The 17071-nt window shown below is 54.2% G+C and overlaps 2 protein-coding genes across 2 annotated transcripts; one reads left to right on the forward strand and one right to left on the reverse strand.

Moving 5' to 3' along the window:
• Positions 1-457: 457 nt before the first annotated feature.
• On the reverse strand, positions 458-6473 carry Icmt (isoprenylcysteine carboxyl methyltransferase). The gene is made up of 5 exons (XM_055615259.1): positions 6180-6473; positions 4992-5080; positions 3957-4126; positions 3062-3279; positions 458-1744 (listed from the first exon to the last, which is right to left on the reverse strand). Exons 1-5 carry the CDS (start codon positions 6372-6374, stop codon positions 1562-1564), a joined length of 855 nt encoding a protein of 284 aa, XP_055471234.1. The 5' UTR covers positions 6375-6473; the 3' UTR covers positions 458-1561.
• Positions 6474-14411: 7938 nt separating this feature from the next.
• Positions 14412-15627, forward strand: Hes3 (hes family bHLH transcription factor 3). Its single transcript, XM_055615261.1, has 4 exons — positions 14412-14471; positions 14578-14673; positions 14754-14835; positions 15266-15627. The coding sequence occupies exons 1-4, from the start codon at positions 14412-14414 to the stop codon at positions 15625-15627; spliced, it is 600 nt and encodes a 199-aa protein (XP_055471236.1).
• Positions 15628-17071: the final 1444 nt, after the last annotated feature.

A 17071-nucleotide genomic window follows, 5' to 3' on the forward strand; every position in this document is an offset into this window, starting at 1 on the left:
GTGGTGTGCTTGTGAAGGGTGGCGGTCTTCTGAGGCCTGGGAGGACAGAGCCATGTGGAGAGCCAGAGGCTGAGGGTCAGGAGCACTGAGCAGCTATTCTTCTCAGCCCTGTGGTGTGTCTGCTAAGAATGTCTCTGCTCGGTGGTTCACGGGAAGAAAATGAAGGACGGTTTGTCCCCAGGCTGAGGACCTGGCTGCTGCTCAGAGCACTCCGACAGCTGATCTGGACTCCAAATGAAAACAGCAGGAAGGTGAGGTATACGGATCCATTCCATCCAACCCTGCTGCATGCCTACTTTCAGCACTGAGTGTTAGCTGACACGTGCTGAAATCTTCAGAGCGGATTCTTCACCCATGTGTGCTCATACCTGTCTGCTGAATAGTTAAATACAACCCTTTTACAGCTCGAAGCAGACACTCTGAGAAAAACAAAACCTCAAGTCTGGAAGGACCTCACGCCAGGACCAAGCCCCAGTCAGTCCAGGACTAATCAAGGGCCACACCTCTTAAAACTTTTATGCTCAACATACAAAAAGCCAAATGTTCTCCCAGACCTACAGCACAAAGATGCCCTCCAACCTCAAGCAGGCTGCTCTACTGCAGACTGTTGTTACGAGTCATTAGCCTCAACTCTTGGGTGCACGAGCTAAGCTGGAACCCTCTGAAAAACACTGAAGCAGCAGCAGGGGTGATTTCCTTTGGAAGAACACAGGAAACAAATGTGACTGACTCACATTGCAAGAGAAAACACAAGCTATGATAAAATGAGAGTGAAAACCCCAAATACACGGTGGGCAGTATTTCTCGGCATGAGCGCAGGCCCCTGGTAAGCACTTCCTCGGGGACAGAAGAGCCAAGGCCAGGACCGCAGGAGACCCCAAGGCCAGGGGCCATGCCACTCAAAGCTGCAGAGCACTCTGAGGTCTGTGCTGCCTGTTGCCAAATAAAAGCTGAAGTCAGAAACTCCAAGGCAAGGAGAATCAGTGTCCCTTTGAATGTACACTGCTATTTTTGTAAAACTTGTAGGTAAATATGATTAAATGTATGATGGGCCAAAGTGTAGAAGTCTTTAGAGTTAATACAGATGCCCATGCTCTTATGGGCAGACAAAGGTTAAAGCTCTGTGTTGGGCTAAATGAAAGGATTCTGATGCACCTTCATGCTGACATTCGGCCACTCTGACCACACCTTCAGTGGTATAAGTCCTGCAAAGGGCAGTGTCCACATCTCCCGAGGATCATGGTCACGGAGCAAAGATACTCTGGCCTGAGCGGCATAAGACTGGCTTGGGTCCTCATCCTGCCACCATGAAAGGGGCACTGATGAACTGCTGTGACGTGCTCCTTGTTCACTGTTTACCTGTCTTCTACCTTCATTCAGTACAAGAGACTGCTGCTGTGGGTCCTTTGGTCCTAAGACCTCTGACCAGCAGGTCTTGGGTGGCGTTCTGAGGAGTAATTAGTGACATATAAAAAGATTAGGAAACTCATTCTGCAGGGAAGTAGTTCTGTCCTCGGCTGTGCAGGGCCGCAGGCTCTCTGGTGCCATCGGCTTCTCCCTGTCATAGCTCCACCTTGACTCCCTTTATGAACGGCAGGCCTGTGGGCACCCTCTTCTTATACTCCAAGTATTCCTCCCCAAAGAAGTGGATCAGTGAGATCTCCTCCTCTTCTGTGCGATCACGAAAGAAGCGCCACACCGTCAGGGCGTAGACGACGCCACAGATGGGGTTACACAGCATCACCTGGCCGAGGAAGGAAGTGAAGGATGACCCCAGTCAGAGAAGCCTGATGCCAAGCCCCTTCTCCCCACAGCATTTCTTGCTGGTGCCCAGGAGCCCCGCAGAGCACTGTGTGGCTTCCTGAGAGCCACTATGTTCCTGGGTGTTACCCTCATGCTGTAGCTTTCTGCGCACACACACACACAGAGGCAAGCACATGCACTAAGACACAACACAGAAAATACCTATGATCCATAAAGGTATGAAATCCTTCGGCTCTGAAGCACTTTGGTACACACTTACGGCAAATTACATTCACCAACCCCTACCAGTGTGGGCCTGAATGCGGAGCAGTGTGACAGGTACAGATACAAAGCTTTGAAAGAACTGCTAGAGTCACCTGACCTTTCCACACTGTTATGGGGTCACCAGAATCCCCAGGAGGTGTCTGCGGCCCCAGATGATCTTCCAGGGCTCTATTTACACTCTCTAGCCAAACTGTTCTAGGACTAAGTATAGAATCCAGAGACAGCTCTCAAAAAACAAGGGTTTGGTCTGCATCCTGAGACAGAGCAAACCCCACAGCACTCATTAACCTGGCAGGGCCGTGGCCTCATTTAGACCTATTTTTTTTTAGCAAAAGCCCACTGAGCCACTACAGGGTGACTGAGAAGGACACTTGCTCTCCAAAGTCAACCTTTCCTCGCCCAAAGTGTTCCCGATCCCAGTCAGAGTGGCAGAAGGGGCAAGATGCAGGGCGCGATACAGGGACCACCACCAGGGTCACGTGCTCACAAGTGGGTGGACTTTGAGATGCCATTCAAAAAGGCGGGCATGCTCCCGGCTGCTCCCTGGCCAGTGTCTAAGCTTTCACCTCCCTGACTGGCACTCTGGCTTCCTTGCTCCCTGAAGCTGGCTCCAAGATTTACCATTTCTCTGCCCAGGGTTCCTTTAAAGAGCAGATTGTCCTCGAGTTTAAAACAAATGCAATAACTAATTAATTCAACACAATGCCCAGCTTTTACCTCTGAAACACCGAACGACTTCATTTTAGGTCTCCAGCTTTTATCAGCCACCACCTGAAGCATGCCAGGGAGCATATCATGACACAAGTAGCCTGTGCACACCTGAAAACACCTCAGTGCACACTTAGAGAAGATGCGTTTTATGCTGTGCTAATTGATTAGACTTCAACTTAAAAAATGTAAAGAAGTCAAGTGGCCTAGCTAGGAGGGTTCCAAGTCCAAAGGCAGCCTGCATAGCAAGAGCCTGTCCCAATCCTGAAAAGAAAGCAGCTTAGGAAGTAAACTCACAGAAGCCGGGTCAGCCCTGCTACTGTACCTGGGTTCCGATACTCCAGTAAAACCACCCCACATAGGAGGGGTGCCGGAACCAGGCGTACACACCGCTCGTCACCAGGGTATGGCTGTCCGACTTTTCACTCTGCACCACGTGGTTGAAATTGGAGCCGGCGGTAAACATGGCAGCTTTCCTCAGGCATTCTCCAAAGACCACCATCAACAGCCCAGTGGCACTGAGCCAGGTGATCTGTTTCAGTTCTGCAGAAACAGACACGAGGACAAAGAGGGAGTTGGAACACTGGGGCGCTGATTGCCCCTTCACCGTTTGAAATGAACCTATTTCCCTAAAGAGAGAAACACCAGAAAACACCCGGTGGGCAAGCAGCGCCTACCATCACACTAAAGCAGTGCCACCGTTTTCTGTCTCAAGTGCCAACAAGTCCTCTGTAGGCCGCCACCCCTGCCTGGGCTCACGGGCTCTCTTCACAGCCACAGAGAAGCAAGACACAGGCTCCATTTTCCAAAGGCAGTCCTAGGACCCACATCCAGCTTTTTGGGAAGTTTAAGTGTGTTTCCAATACAGAGCGTTTTTTGTTTTTTGTTTTTTTTTGTTTTAAATAATGAAATCTTATAAAATTCTTGCATTACAGAAAAGTATTCAGGCCCAAACTTCACCTAGTTCAATGGCAAAATGAAGACTACAACCAGCAAGGTTGGGCTGCATTTTAGGTAAGCCATTATGCAAGGCTTAGAGCAAAAAGCCAACACGCCCTGGATCAGAATTCTCCAGCTTTATAAATAGCTTAGGGGGAGGAGAGGCCTGGGGAGAATTGCTCAGGGGAGATTAGACCTGAGAGGTGAGCCAATGTCACTCTCCTCCGCCTGTGTGGAAGGCAACCTTCTCTCCCAAAGCGAGGAAAGTAGGGCATACCAACCTGGCCAGAAGATGTTTTCAAGTGTGAACTCTATCCAAGAAGAGAGCGCTGCCACCGTGTACTCCAGACTGTGATTCAGGAGGAAGGAATCCAAGGACAGACTTTTGGGATTATTGACAGCTGTCACTAAATACTCAGAATAGTGGAATAGTGACAGCGAGCACACGTACCTATTTAGAAACAAAGAGAAAGCGGTAAACCAGGCAGGAGAGCCAGGGTAGACAAAAAGCACAGAGCTGGGTGTACAGAACTGTCCCTAAAGTCACACGGTGCTGCATCACCCACCTGAGTGACACAGGCCGTATACATGCCATCCCTTCCCTCTCCAGCTTGCAGAAGTGGGGTTGAGTGAGTGGTGCTGTCATGTTTCTGAATGTCACAGACAAAACTAAAAAAATCTCCAAAGGTGAAGGGGAAACTATGGTCCCTTTTATTCCTTTTAATATGACAATTCACATTTTAACATGAAACGGGGGTATCAACAAAGTAGTGACACATGTTGGGAAACAAAATTCAACAAAACTAAAATAATTCCAGCAAAGGATTAGATGGCTCAGCATACTGATAATAGGAGATAAAGCTTTTTACCTTGAAGCCACGATTCATATCCAAGTCAGAGGCTAGAAGGCTCAAGGGACTGAACTCATAGTGTAGGGGAAAGTCCTACACTGGCTGTGGGGGGAGCACTAGCCGGGACCTAATAGAAACCGAGATGGAAAAGGCTTAGAAGACACAGGGACACTCGCCCCTTCCCATCACCGCGGACCTGCACCCCTTCACAGCAACTTCAGGTGATGGGACCTCTGGAGAGGGCACAGACAGACCCGTTTCCATCCACCACAGAATCCACTGGCATGCACAGTCGTGTTCAGAAGACTTGGAATGTGGGGATTCAGGGAAGGCAGCAGGCTGCTCCTTCAGAACCCTACTTAGCCTCCTGTTCTAGCAGAGCCCAGACAGGGATGAAGAGAGGCCCCCACTCACCCACTACTGTTGACCCTCACCTCAACATCATCATCCCCAAGTCTCTCTTACCAGCCAAAGTGGTTCCAAGAGGAGTGGCTGAAACTGAGTAGCACACCGCAGCCAAACACAAAGCCAAGGAAACAAGCTCGGATGGCTATCTGCAAAAACACACCCAAAACGAGCCTCGGTCACCAGATGTTCCACTTGCAGAGCCCAAACCCAGATGGCACGCTGTCCTGGATTAGCAAGGCCATCAGTGAGCCGAGTCCATTTGCTCAGGAGATAAAGAGGATGAAGGAGGGCTGCTTTCGTTCAAACCCCGTTCTTACCCGGCCCCCTCTGGCCTTGAGCAAGATACTTAAGTAAGGCTTTCCCTATTTACGCCATGGGATAACAACAGTATTGTGTTTTGGGGCAGCACAGAGGACTCACCTTGCAAAGCACCTAAAAATAACCAATTTTAACAGCCATAATAATAACCATTATTATTACTGCTAGCAACAACAGGGCTATCTACAGAAAAACTATTTAAGCCCAGTTTATGGCTGATACTCCCAAGTCAACAATTCTAATCAGAACACCAGAACTGTGCACCCAGTCACCTCTGTGAAGTGGGGCATTTGACATAAATTAAAAACCCGTGTATTTGCTTACTTTCCACCTAACGAAATGTAATTAACACCTACAGCTAGAAGTGGGTCCCTCCTGTGACCTCAACTTATGGCTGAGATACAAGCCTGTAGGAGGCATCCCGTAACGCGGCGCGGGCGAGGATAGGGGTAAGCCCACCATAGCCGTGTTTCTTTAACGCTCGCTCCAATTCCTACTCCCAGCCTGCCCGGTTCCTGTCCGTCCACACCAGGCCTGCCTGACGGATCCTGGTCCCCGAGCCCAGCCTTCCTGGTTCTAGGATACCTGGCCCACCTACCGTTGCCCCGTCCCGGCCTGATCGGTTCCAGATCCCTGTTTACGCGGGCTCATCTGCCCTGTCTCCAGCTCCACTGCACCCGGCCCGCCTTGCCCCATCACAGACAGCTCGGTCCTGCCTAGTCCTCACCTACTCCGCCCACCCTGCCCCAAGCCCGCCCGGTCCCGGTCCAGCCGTCCGTCCCTGGTCCAGGTCTACCGGTCCACCCCGTCCCTGGTCCGTGTTTGGAGTCCCGGTCTACTGGTCCATCCTGTCCGTCCCGCCCTGTCCCTGGTACATGTCAACTGGTCCCCACACGTCCCGCCCGCCCGTCCCCGGTCCCTCCGCACCTGGTAGCGCGGCGGCCGGTAGAGCAGCAGCAGCAGCGCGTTGAGCCCGGCCACGTAGAGTGCCAGCCCGGTGCGGCCCTGCAGGCCGGCGCGCGTGAGCAACGGCAGAGCGAGCACCGAGGCGCCCAGGAGGAAGGTAGCGAGGCTGAGGCGCGCCTCGGAGCCCGGCGGAACCCGCGCCGCGCAGCCCGCCATGGCGCAGGGCGGCGGAAGAGCCGGCGGCGGACTAGAGGGCCGAAACGCCGACTGTAGCCGGGGAAACCCGAAGGCCGCGCCTGCGCACTCCTCCGCCGACGCCGGCTCGGGAAGGGCAGCTGCCCGGAGCTGCTGGAGAGTTCTCGCGAGAATGCCGCGGAGAGTAGCTGAGGACTGGAATTTAGAGCGAGCGGCACGTCCTGCAGGCCCCGCCCCGCCGTCTCGGGATAACTGACGTCAGCAGAGGGGCGACACATCAGCCCGGAAGTCGCCTCCTACTCCCGCTGTAGAAGTATCGCCCAAGAAACAACTAAGCATAACCGCCGCTCGTTCGCACCGCGGCCCCAAAACAGACTCGGCTCCGCGCAGGCGCGAGCGGGGTACGTGGACCCGGCGACCACCCTTCAGGACCCGCCTTCGTGGCCTCCCAGAAATGGGATCACCCCTCCCCACCAAGTGGAACTACAGTTTTTACAGGCGGCGTGCCAAACTTTGGGATGCCATCCTTGCTTGATTTGGGGAAGAAGCCTGGGCGAAGGATTGAAATCTATCAGCGAATACTTTTAGGTGGCAACATTCTGGACGATTTTTATTGACCCATAAAGATGTTAGTGTTAAAATCAGAAATTCTCCCCTTTAAAAAAAGATTTATTTATTTACTTTATGTATATGAGCGCGCTATCTGCGTGCACATCTGCACACCAGAAGGGGGCATCAGATCTCATTATAGATGGTTGTGAGCCAGCATGTAGTTGCTGGGAATTGAACCCAGGAGCTCTGGAATAGCAGTCAGTGCTCTTAGCCGCTGAGCCATCTCTCCAGCCCCATCCTTCACTTTTATCATTTTAACTGTATATAGTATTTCTACATATTTATGAGGAGCAACACAATGTAGGTTTGACAGGGCTGGAATCCAATTCAGAGATCCCCCTGCCTCTGCCTCCCTAGCGCTGACATGGAAGGCATGGGCTACACATCCAGTCTTGTTTAGCTTTTGAGACAGTGTATCCTCTGTAGCGCAGGACAGCCTCGAGCGAACTCTAGATACCCGGAAGATGCCCTGGAACTTACACTCCTGCAGCCTCTCCCTTCCGGAAGGCTGGAACTGCTGGTGTGAGCTATGACTCCAGGCTTTATCTGGTGTTAGGATTCGAATTGAGGGCTTCTTGTATGACAGGTAAGCAGTCCATGGATTGTGGAGTTGGTTTGATTTCAGTCCAGAAGAGAGGCCCTGGGGTGAGAGGGCTGCAGCATAGGAAAGGTGCATGGAAGACAAAATTAGGATCTGGCAAGTACTGAAAATGAGGACACCACTGAAGGACCAAGAGCTGATGCTGGATTTAAAACCGGAGGCAGGAAGGAACACACCTAAGCTAATCCTGGCAGGAGCCCTGATGTATGGGCGTGAGGATGGAGACCCTGGGCTGTTATCCCAGGCTCCAGGACCCTGCATCCTGTCTTGGTGGCCGTAGACAGGTGACTTCTGTTGAGCTTGTCTTCCTGTAAAATGGAATCCTAATTTCACTGTCTTAGACTGACACTTACTTGCTGTCCTACTTGACTGCAACCATCACATTGGCACAGCCTAGAGTCATCTGAAAAGAGAGGCTTTGACAGGGAGTTGCACCATCAGGTTGGTCTGTAGGCATGCCTAAGAGGTGTCATCTTGGTTATTAATTAGTGTGGGAGGATCCATTGTGGGCGGCACCATTCCTTGGTAAGTATTCCTGGGCTGTATGAGAAAGCTGAGCGTGGGCAAGGAAGCAAGTCACAGAGCAGCATCCTCCGTGGCTTCTGCTGAGCTCTTGTTTGAGTTCTGACCCTGAGTTCTCCCAGTGAAACCAGTGACCTGGAAGAAGGATGCGAGAATAATCTACAAAGCCCTGCACCGTGTTGAAATCGTGCTTGGGAGACATTAAAGTGGGGGTGATGGGAGCTAGAAACAGATCTAGTGGTTTGTGACAGAATCACAGCAACACACACACAAAATAAGGCGTTCTAGTCTCCTTTCTGTGGCTGTGACAAAATGCTGGCCAAAGGGAACTTGAGAAGGGAAAGTTTCATGGTTTGACAGGTCCACGGCATGGTCACTGAGAGGAGCCAGGGCAGGAACCAAGAAGAAACGCTGCTTTCTGGCTGGCTCATCTGCTCACACTTAGGTAGCGTTCTTCAGCCCAGCATCACCTGCCTGAGGTATGATGCCCCCACCCCCAGACATGTCCAGTTTGATTTAGGCAAGTCCTCATTTGGTCTGTGTCAATTTGACACTAAAAGCTAAGCAGGACATAAAGGTGACAGCTTCAGTGCCATACTAGAAGGAGACCTGGGCTGAGAGCAGGAGTTAAGGCTGCTTCTTCAGACTCAGGTCCTCTCCCCTGCACCAGGACATGTCAGAGCCGCTAGAGGGTGCCTGTTGCCCTTCACTTCAAGGAAGCTCTTGACTGTGAGGCACAAAACCCTCTCTGGCAGAAGCCCCTTCTCAGGCCCTGAGCTTTTGATCTCCATCCTTAGGTACCTAGCAGAGCATAACTGACTCAAGGTTGGGAGAACTCAGCAACTCCATCCTCTGCCTGTCACCTCCCCTGAGGTTCCTGTCCTTCTTCAGCCCTGCCCTAGAGGTGGGAGGAAGGAAAAGATGTGCCATGCCAGATGGGGCTACACCCCAGGGAATGGGAACTTTGAGGGATTGCTGGATCTCTCAGGACCCAGAGCTCAGTGCAGTGATGAAGGAGAAGGGCAAGCGGGCAAATCTATACACATCTGGCCATGTGTATACCCAGAGAAACAGTCACACAGAAAGCACACGTGCCAGGAAAACAGTTTCAGAGAGTGCCTATAGCTAGAGAAGCAACCACACATCCGGAGTGAATATAACCCAAGATACAATCACATTTGGAGAGTGCATATACTCAGAGGAATAGTCACACACACAGAGACAGTATACACCCACACAAAGAGCATGTGGACCCAAGGAAATAGTTGTACACAGAGAGTACATATACCCAGAGGAACCCATGTTCTCTCACACAGACAACATGTATATCCTCGAGGTACAGTCACATGGAGAGCACACATAGGCCCAGGAAAACAGTCAGCAGAGGGGTACACCTAGATGGGCAGGGAAGCACAGGCTTTTCCCACAGGAGAGGAGAGCAGTCTGATAAGGGGATGCACTGTGCACATAGAGGAGATGACAGATCTACAGAATAGCAAGAAAGCATGGGGGAAATGCCCAGTTCTGGGATGTACTGCTTGCCTTTTCTTGAAAATAAGCATTTGAATGTGTTTTGTTCTGGGAACTTCCAGGCAAGTACAAAAGGAGCTCTCTCTCAAGCGGTAGTGTCCCTCTGCAGCCCATGCCCCTCCCATCCTTAGATGCCACCACCACGGGCTAAAGCAGCTTTCCTGCCTGGGCCCAACTGGAACGTACTCTTGTTTAAAGTGTAAAGAAACTGAAGCAAAGAAGCTGACTGAGACTGAATTATTGGAACAGCAAAGTCTTCCTCTGTGTGAAGGCTAGGAGCCATGTATCGATCATATACATGAACACACATGTAGGTAGTTACAGGAAGTTGCAAGTATTTTGTGGTTTGACCGGAAGCAGGGCAGGTTGTTTTTTTATACCTGGGCATATTGTTTTTGCTGGTGGAACAGAATGGTCAGGCTGGGGCCAAGCAATTTCTTGTGGCTAGTGGTGATTGCCCTGTACAGCTTGACTGAGTGCCTCATGACCTGAGGCAGTTACCAACACTAAAATCACTTAACATTTCCAAATTAAACCACAGGTTGAGGTGAGATCAGGTTCCAGTCTTTTTTTTTTTTAAGTCTTCTATTTATTATTTTTAAGTGTGTGTGTGTGGGGGTGTGTGTACACGCGCGTGCGCGTGTAGATGTCAGTGGCGGCCAGAGGCCAGTTGAACCCCCCTGAGGCTGGGGCTACAGGTGGTTATGAGCCATCTTCTGCAAGAACAGTATGTGCTCTTAACCACCTAGGCACCTCTACAGTCCCCAGGGTTTTGTTTCTGAAGCAGTGTGGTTTTACTGAACAAGCAAGACCATGAAGAGGAGAGCAGAGCAAGCCCAAGCTGGTACAGGCGTGCACGGATGAGACAGGCTTCACCCAGGCTCATAAGCAAGCACACGCAACATTTCCAGGGGGAAAGCTGGCTCCTGTTAGTTCATCCAAAAGCCGGAAGCTCGCATCCTGCTCTTCAGTCATGGACGGATGCCAGATCAGCTATTTGCAGAAAGCTGTTTCCCCCCTGCAGCTCCTGGTTATTCAAGGCCTCAGGCCTATCCAGAGTGCACATGGAAGCTCTGAGGCGGTGGGGAGGAGCCTGGGTCTCTGCTGGAGGCAGCCCCAGTCTTCCAAAAGAAACTTTTCTCTCCTCAGGCTCAAGGAATGAAAGCACCTCTTTCCAGTCTAGGAAATGACTCGAGATTTATGCGCACATCAGGCCACGGTGCAGAAGTCATATGTGCACAAAAGGGCCGGGTAAATATTTAAAGATTAGAGCCAGCTCCAGGGAGACACAAAAGACCAGGACAAAGAGGGTCTCTCTGAATTCCCTCTTCTGAGCGGGTCACTGTTGATGCACTCACTGAAGCCCCAGCCTTTGTCCCCTGAAGGGCCCTTGGCTGCTGGGCTATTCCAAGTCTCAACACAGCTAAAGAGAGTTAAACAATTGTAGCCTCTCCAACCCCATCTGGAGACAATCGACGGAGTCATTTCAGGGCCTTTGCTGTGTCCCTGATAGTTAATTACACACAGCAATCACTTACTCCCACTTTGAGACACATGTGCAGAGGGGAACAGGCTTCTTCCAGTTACCGCCAGTGCCCACAGCAGTCTGGCCAGGCTTGTCCCTTACCCCTGGTTTAAAGCTGGCAGTGAGAAGAAAGGGTCTCTCATCCAGGACCCAGTGCTGGCGCCTGGGACTGGAGGTGAGACTTTGGTTGGGGGGTTCAAACCCCTTTCCCACTTTGTTTCCAGACCCGTGTGTGCTTTTAGCCAAATTGGAATGGGAAAGGCACAAAGGCATTGGGCCCCTCAGATTCCTCCGTGTGTGAGAGGGTGGGAGTGCTGGTGGGCTGAGGGCCCTCTGGGAACCTAAAAGGAACCTTTCTCCTTGAGTGAGCAAAGGGGGCCTGGGTTTCCCCTGCTCCTCCTGGGTCTGTGCTGCTTTCCAGGTGCCTCGGGACCCCGAGTGCTAAAGATGGAAAGGCAATTGGTGACCCACATCCCGTTTACATAAGCAGGTTTCTAAGTTGGTCATAACCTTCCGAGCGGTCCAAAAGCGAGAACTTTGCTCGGAGAACACGCGAGCAGCTGCCTCTGGGAAAGCTCTCTCTCCCGGGTGAGTGTGCCTGCCAGTGCAAGTCAGACGTCCGTCCCTCGTGGGCAGACGGAACACCAGCCCTCAGCCTGCATCTCCTAATAACCGCCATCTTTTCTAGTGGCCTTGCTGCAAGCAAAGGTCTGGCCTTAACTCAGTGGGAGAAGCACTGCCTAGAGGAAGACCCTGTACGGAAAGCTCCTGCAGTGGAAGAAAGAGGGCTGTTTCAGAGTTCTGGGGGGACGGGTCCCTCCTGGTCATGATCTCACACGACCCTCAGCCGCAGGAGAGGGCACTGGGAGGTGTTTTGTGGCGATGGAGGAAGGAACAGCAGAGAAGTCCGCACAGGTGGAGAGACCCTGCCCCGGAGAGAGTGGCAGCGGGAGGGTGCCGGAGCGGAGCGCAGACTTGAATAATGGATCCTAGCAGAGCGCAACCGCTGAGAATCCGGTCCCGGCCGCTTGGCGGGCCTCGTTTCCCCCAGAGCAGAACATTGAGAATTAGCTCATTTTGTGGTCAATTTTCCACTACCTAAGAAACACTTAGCCACCCACGTGAACAACCCCACCCAGTGCAGCCGGGATCCCTGGGCACTGAGGGTACTGGGGTGCGGGTGGGAGCGAGAGAGCAGGACTTCATAGTGACCCTAAATCTGGAGAGGGGGCGGGCCCAGTGCCTGGCGCCCCGTAGTGCGCCGGAGAGTTGTGCACAGAACCATTGGTTTGCTAATGCACCGGACTGAAAGGCGCGGGCAGCAGTTTCTGGGGAAGTATTGTAATTACAAGACAAATTGCCCCGCTGCTAGAAGGGTGGAGGGGACCCGCTGAGGTGAGGCGCGCGCCCGGCCTCCCTACAGATGTGCGGCAGCTGGAAGCCCGTGCGCCGCGGGGCGCCGGGAGTTTGGCCCGGAGAAGGCGGACGCGGGCGCCGCTTTGTGCGACCAGCACAATGCCCTTAACACTCGGCTGCTCCCTTTGTGAGGATCCTCCCGCCCGCAGGCCCCGCGGCGCCTTTGTACCGCACCGCCACCGCCCTAAGCCGTAGCTAACTCGCTTGGAGGCCGCCAGGGCCCCGCTAGCCCTGGAGCTTTAAAGCTACCCGGCGCGTGCCAGCGCTCGCCACTAGGCTTCAGCCCTATCACCAGCCCAGGGTCCAAACCCACCCGGACCTGGCCCACCCTCCCTAAGGCGGGAGGCCCGAGAACGTTCCAGAGTTTTGGAGTTGTGGTCACTTCTGCCTGGGCGTGAATGGGGGAGAGCGGGGCTTGGCGCTTAGGAGTGCATCGACGAGGCAGTCAATGCCCAGAGGGAAGCAGAGTGGAGGGGGTCAGAAAGGTGCCCGGTCTGGGAGGCATCTTGACCTAGCAGTATCCTCTGGAGGCCTCACGGAGGCCATTATGTGGCCATTATCTGGCCACAGAGAATGCTGTACTACTTGGGCCTCTTCCCATGGCCTCACAGGCATTATCAGGAATGCCAGTTCAGTCTGGCCCCCAACTAAGACCGTGAGAGTGTAAGAAAATGAGTTATCTAGGTTTGAACCCAGGAGTTCCCTGAAGGTCATCCTTCTTGTTAGTCACAGTCAAACTTCCCCGGTCCCATGGGAGTGGTGCGGGGGTATTGCAGCCCTGCGCTGGAGCCCAGCCTGTCCTGCAGAGCCTTCTTTGCTGGACTTCCTGTGTCCCCACAACGTGAAAATGGAAAGGTGTACAGAGACCTACAGTGTAGTCTGGTCTCTCTCTTTTTCTGAGACATGGTTTCTCTGTGTAGCCCTGGCTGTCCTGGAATTCGTTTTAAAACCAGAAACCTGCCTGCCTCTGCCTCCTGAGTTCTGGAATTAAAGGTATGTGCCAACACACCTGGCTCCGTTGTTTTCTCTTCAGAGACTGGTCCTTCATCAAAATGACAAGCCTGGAAGGCCAGGACTGGGGGTGGGGTGGTCTGCCTCCCGGGGAGAGGTCTCTGTCCTGGGTCCCAGCAGTCAGTGCTGCAGTCAGTGCTCCAGCAGCTGGGTCCTTGGAAGGAGGAGGCCTGTTGAGGTCCTGAAGGCGGGCTACACGCTTTAATGGGACACGTGTTACTGCGTGGCCCCCACAGGCCTTGCTTTAAACTGGCTTTGAGCAACCACAGGCAGAAAATTGCTACATTGTCCTGACATTAGGATGCCTAATTCAGCGTCTCAGTGTGGCCAGAGCGTGAAGGGAGCAGAAAATCACCACTGGCCAGCAGCACGCCTTGCCTCAGCGTCTTATCAGGCCTCAGGATACGCAGGGCTCCATCATCGTCATTTAGGTGGCCTGCGGCTCACAAAGCTCCCTGCTATACAGTGGGCCACCAGAAGAATGCCGGACGAATGTTGGATGAGACAGAAGAGCTTGCAGGACTTGGCAGAGACAGCAGTGAGGTTCAGAATCTCCAGTAGCTGGCCCAACAGTGCTTAGGGGCCATCGGCTTGAGAATAGTCTTCAGAATGGAGTACTGGTCAAGGGGAAAAAAATTAAAAAGGAAAGGAGTCATCGGGGAAGCAGGAAAGCCAGAGGCAGCCTGGGCACTTGGAAGGGGAGGGACAGGAAAATGTCTCTCCTGTGTCCCCTTTGTGTCCCTCCCCCTCTGAGCATTTCCAGTTCCTAGAGCCTCATTGACATGTAAACGAGCTACCCTATAAAGGCAGCACAGCCCACTGCCTGTGCGGACGTCACAACATGGGCACTGAGTCCACATCCAGGGGCAGCCCCAGTGGCCCAGCCAGCAGCTTCCGAAAGGTCTGATGTCCGGAAGGGTGTGGGGTGAGAACCCCGGGTGAGTTGGTGGGGTTGCAGCTCTGGGAAGCTAGGGCCTTTTCTCTAAAATCTACTGGCTGGTCCACAGATCGCCAAGCCTCTCATGGAAAAGAAGCGCCGTGCACGCATCAACATGTCATTGGAGCAGCTGAAGTCTCTCCTGGAGAGACACTACTCCCATCAGGTAAGACAGGAGAGGAGGAGAGTCATTGGCTCACCCCTTTCCCAGCCGCCTGGTAAGACCATCTTTTTATGGCTTGGCAGATACGGAAACGAAAGCTGGAGAAGGCTGACATCTTGGAGCTGAGTGTCAAGTACATGAAAAGCCTCCAGAATTCATTGCAAGGTAGTGAAGTAAGGGCTTGAAGATCTACAGTGTGACACTGAGAGGGACATGTGAGAGCTGGCCATGGGGGCTTGGGGCTGGGAATAGCATCGTTTGCCAGTAAACCCAGTCTTTGGGAAGCTGAGGCAGGAGGATGGAGAGTTGGAGAGCAGTCTGCTCTACAAAGGGATATCCTAGGATGGTGATGGGGTATGGGTAGAGAGGAGAGCCCAAGTGGACAGCTAGGTGAGGGGTGTCCACCACCTGGCTGCGGTGGATGTGGGCAAGAGCAGCTAAGGCCTGTCTGGCGGGGGGCCGAGGGGGTTGGTGGTGCAGCCAGAGGGCGAGCATAGATTTGCCTCACTGACGAGATGATGTTTCTTGTTGTCTTTATGCTTCTCTCCTTTCCTCCTCTCTTCTTCTCCCTCCTCTCCTTCCTTCCTTCTTCCAGGACTCTGGCCAGTACCCACTGGGGTGGACTACCAGCCTGGCTTCCGAGGTGGCTTGCCCGGCGTGAGCCAGAGGCTTCGGCATGGGGCGGACGGTAGCGGCCTGCGCTGCCCCCTGGTGCTCGAGCGGAGGGCGGGCAGCACCACGGACAGCGCCAGCCCGCAGGCTGCCTCTGTTCTCAGCCCCTGCCTCCCGGCGGTCTGGGCCTTTGCTCCCGCCAGTGGCTCCCAGGCCCAGCTGTCCCCGCTCCCGCTCCCTGTAGGTCTCCCTGAGTCCTCTACCGGCGTTTCGGCACCACAACCAGCGCCAAGCTGCGGGGCCGAGAGCCCGAGACCCGGGTTTCGCGTGTGGCGGCCCTGGTGAGGCCTAGGCAAGCATTTAGACGCAAGCCCTCCCCCCTGCTCCCATCACCCCACCGTCTAGTCTGGGGACACAGGAACTATGTTTGGTGCGCCCATAGTGACTGCAGGGACTCTATCAATCGGTGGCCTGGAGGGGCTGCGGGAAAATCCACTTGCGGAGCCGCTCGCGCCGGAGTCTGCAGGTCTAGGTGAATCCATCCTCTCCAGCCCCACCCACTCCAGCCCAACCAGCCCTCCTCCTCCCGCTTCCAGTGAAGCTGGGAGGGGCCGGGTAGGCTGTGCCCCTTTCCCAGGGACCCGCGTCTAGCAGTCCGCCCCTGCCCCCTCTCCGCTGCTGCGTCACGGTGGGAAGGTCGCGGTCGCCAGCGGCGCAGAGCGGACCCCTCGCAGCGAGGAGAATCGCTGCCCCGCCCTGGCCCATTCAACCAGCCAGGGGCGCTCAGTTCCCACCGGCACAAAGCGCGCTGGGCCCCGCCCCTTCAGAAAGGGGCTCCCCTCCTACCCCCACCCAAGACCCTCTCACTACCATCGCAGCCCACCCCCCACACCCCCTCTGCACCGGGCCCACCCTGCCAGCGCGCTCTCGGAGGCCCTCCCTGCGCGGGTACCTGCAGCTGCGCGACGCTGGCTCCACCCCTAAGGTCCTTCGCGTGCTGGGATGCCGCGCCTCGCTCCAACCCAGGCTCTACCCATCTCGGCGCCGCACTGCTGAGGGCCGCGCATTTTGTGTTCTGCAAAGACCGGCACCCGACACCACGGAGTGCCTCCTGAGCCCTCGACTCGAGCTCAGCGCCACTAGTTACCACGGGCTGCAACGGCGGTGGGGAGAGAAAATGGCTTTTCGCTCCCGGCTCCGGGCGTGAACCAGCCTGGAGCCCAGTTCGAAATCTCAGCACCTGCTAGTACCAACGTACAATTACGAATAAACGCTGGGCGTGAGTAAAGAGCTGAGACATGAGTTCACCGCAAATGTCAACTACCTAAGGGGTTCTTCCAAGTTTGGGGCGACTCTTACCCTGAGGGTAAACACGGCCGTCTACTCAGGAGTCTCTGCAACTTGGCTAACCCGCCCCACACCGCAGGCTCTCTGGACGAGGGAGCAAGGGCGAGCGCAGAGGTTCCAGCTGTGCCCTTTAGCCTGGTGCGAGAAAAGCCCATAGGTTTTCCTCCGCCACCTGGCGGCCTCTCAGCGAACCCAGACCGAGCAGTCTGAACTCCAGGGGCATCCAGAGTGGCGCCGAGGCCGGTATCTCAAAGGGAACACCAGTGCCTGTTCAGAGTCAAGTTCACGGCGGTCAAACAATGGCCCCAACAGCAGGCGCCAGGCTGCCACCGTGACAGAGGATCATGGGCTTTGGGGCCCACCTCCTGCTTCCTACTCTTGCGGCCCCCGGCCCGCCTCACTGGCCAGGGGGGACTGCAGCATCTACTTGGAGAAATGGTTA

The sequence above is a fragment of the Psammomys obesus genome, unplaced genomic scaffold, assembly GCF_907164565.1.
Source record: "Psammomys obesus unplaced genomic scaffold, mPsaObe1.curated_primary_1811, whole genome shotgun sequence".
In the NCBI taxonomy this organism is placed as follows: Eukaryota; Metazoa; Chordata; class Mammalia; order Rodentia; family Muridae; genus Psammomys; species Psammomys obesus.

Excerpts from the sequence above, each read along its gene's own strand:
- Hes3 (XM_055615261.1), top strand. The coding sequence starts at position 14,412 with ATGGGCACTGAGTCCACATCCAGGGGCAGCCCCAGTGGCCCAGCCAGC. Across the intron at positions 14,674-14,753 it reads AGAGACACTACTCCCATCAG|ATACGGAAACGAAAGCTGGA; the intron begins GTAAGACAGGAG and ends ATGGCTTGGCAG. Across the intron at positions 14,836-15,265 it reads CCTCCAGAATTCATTGCAAG|GACTCTGGCCAGTACCCACT; the intron begins GTAGTGAAGTAA and ends TCCTTCTTCCAG.
- Icmt (XM_055615259.1), bottom strand. The coding sequence starts at position 6,374 with ATGGCGGGCTGCGCGGCGCGGGTTCCGCCGGGCTCCGAGGCGCGCCTC. Across the intron at positions 5,081-6,179 it reads ACCGGCCGCCGCGCTACCAG|ATAGCCATCCGAGCTTGTTT; the intron begins GTGCGGAGGGAC and ends GTGTTTTTGCAG. Across the intron at positions 1,745-3,061 it reads ACTGGAGTATCGGAACCCAG|GTGATGCTGTGTAACCCCAT; the intron begins GTACAGTAGCAG and ends TTCCTCGGCCAG.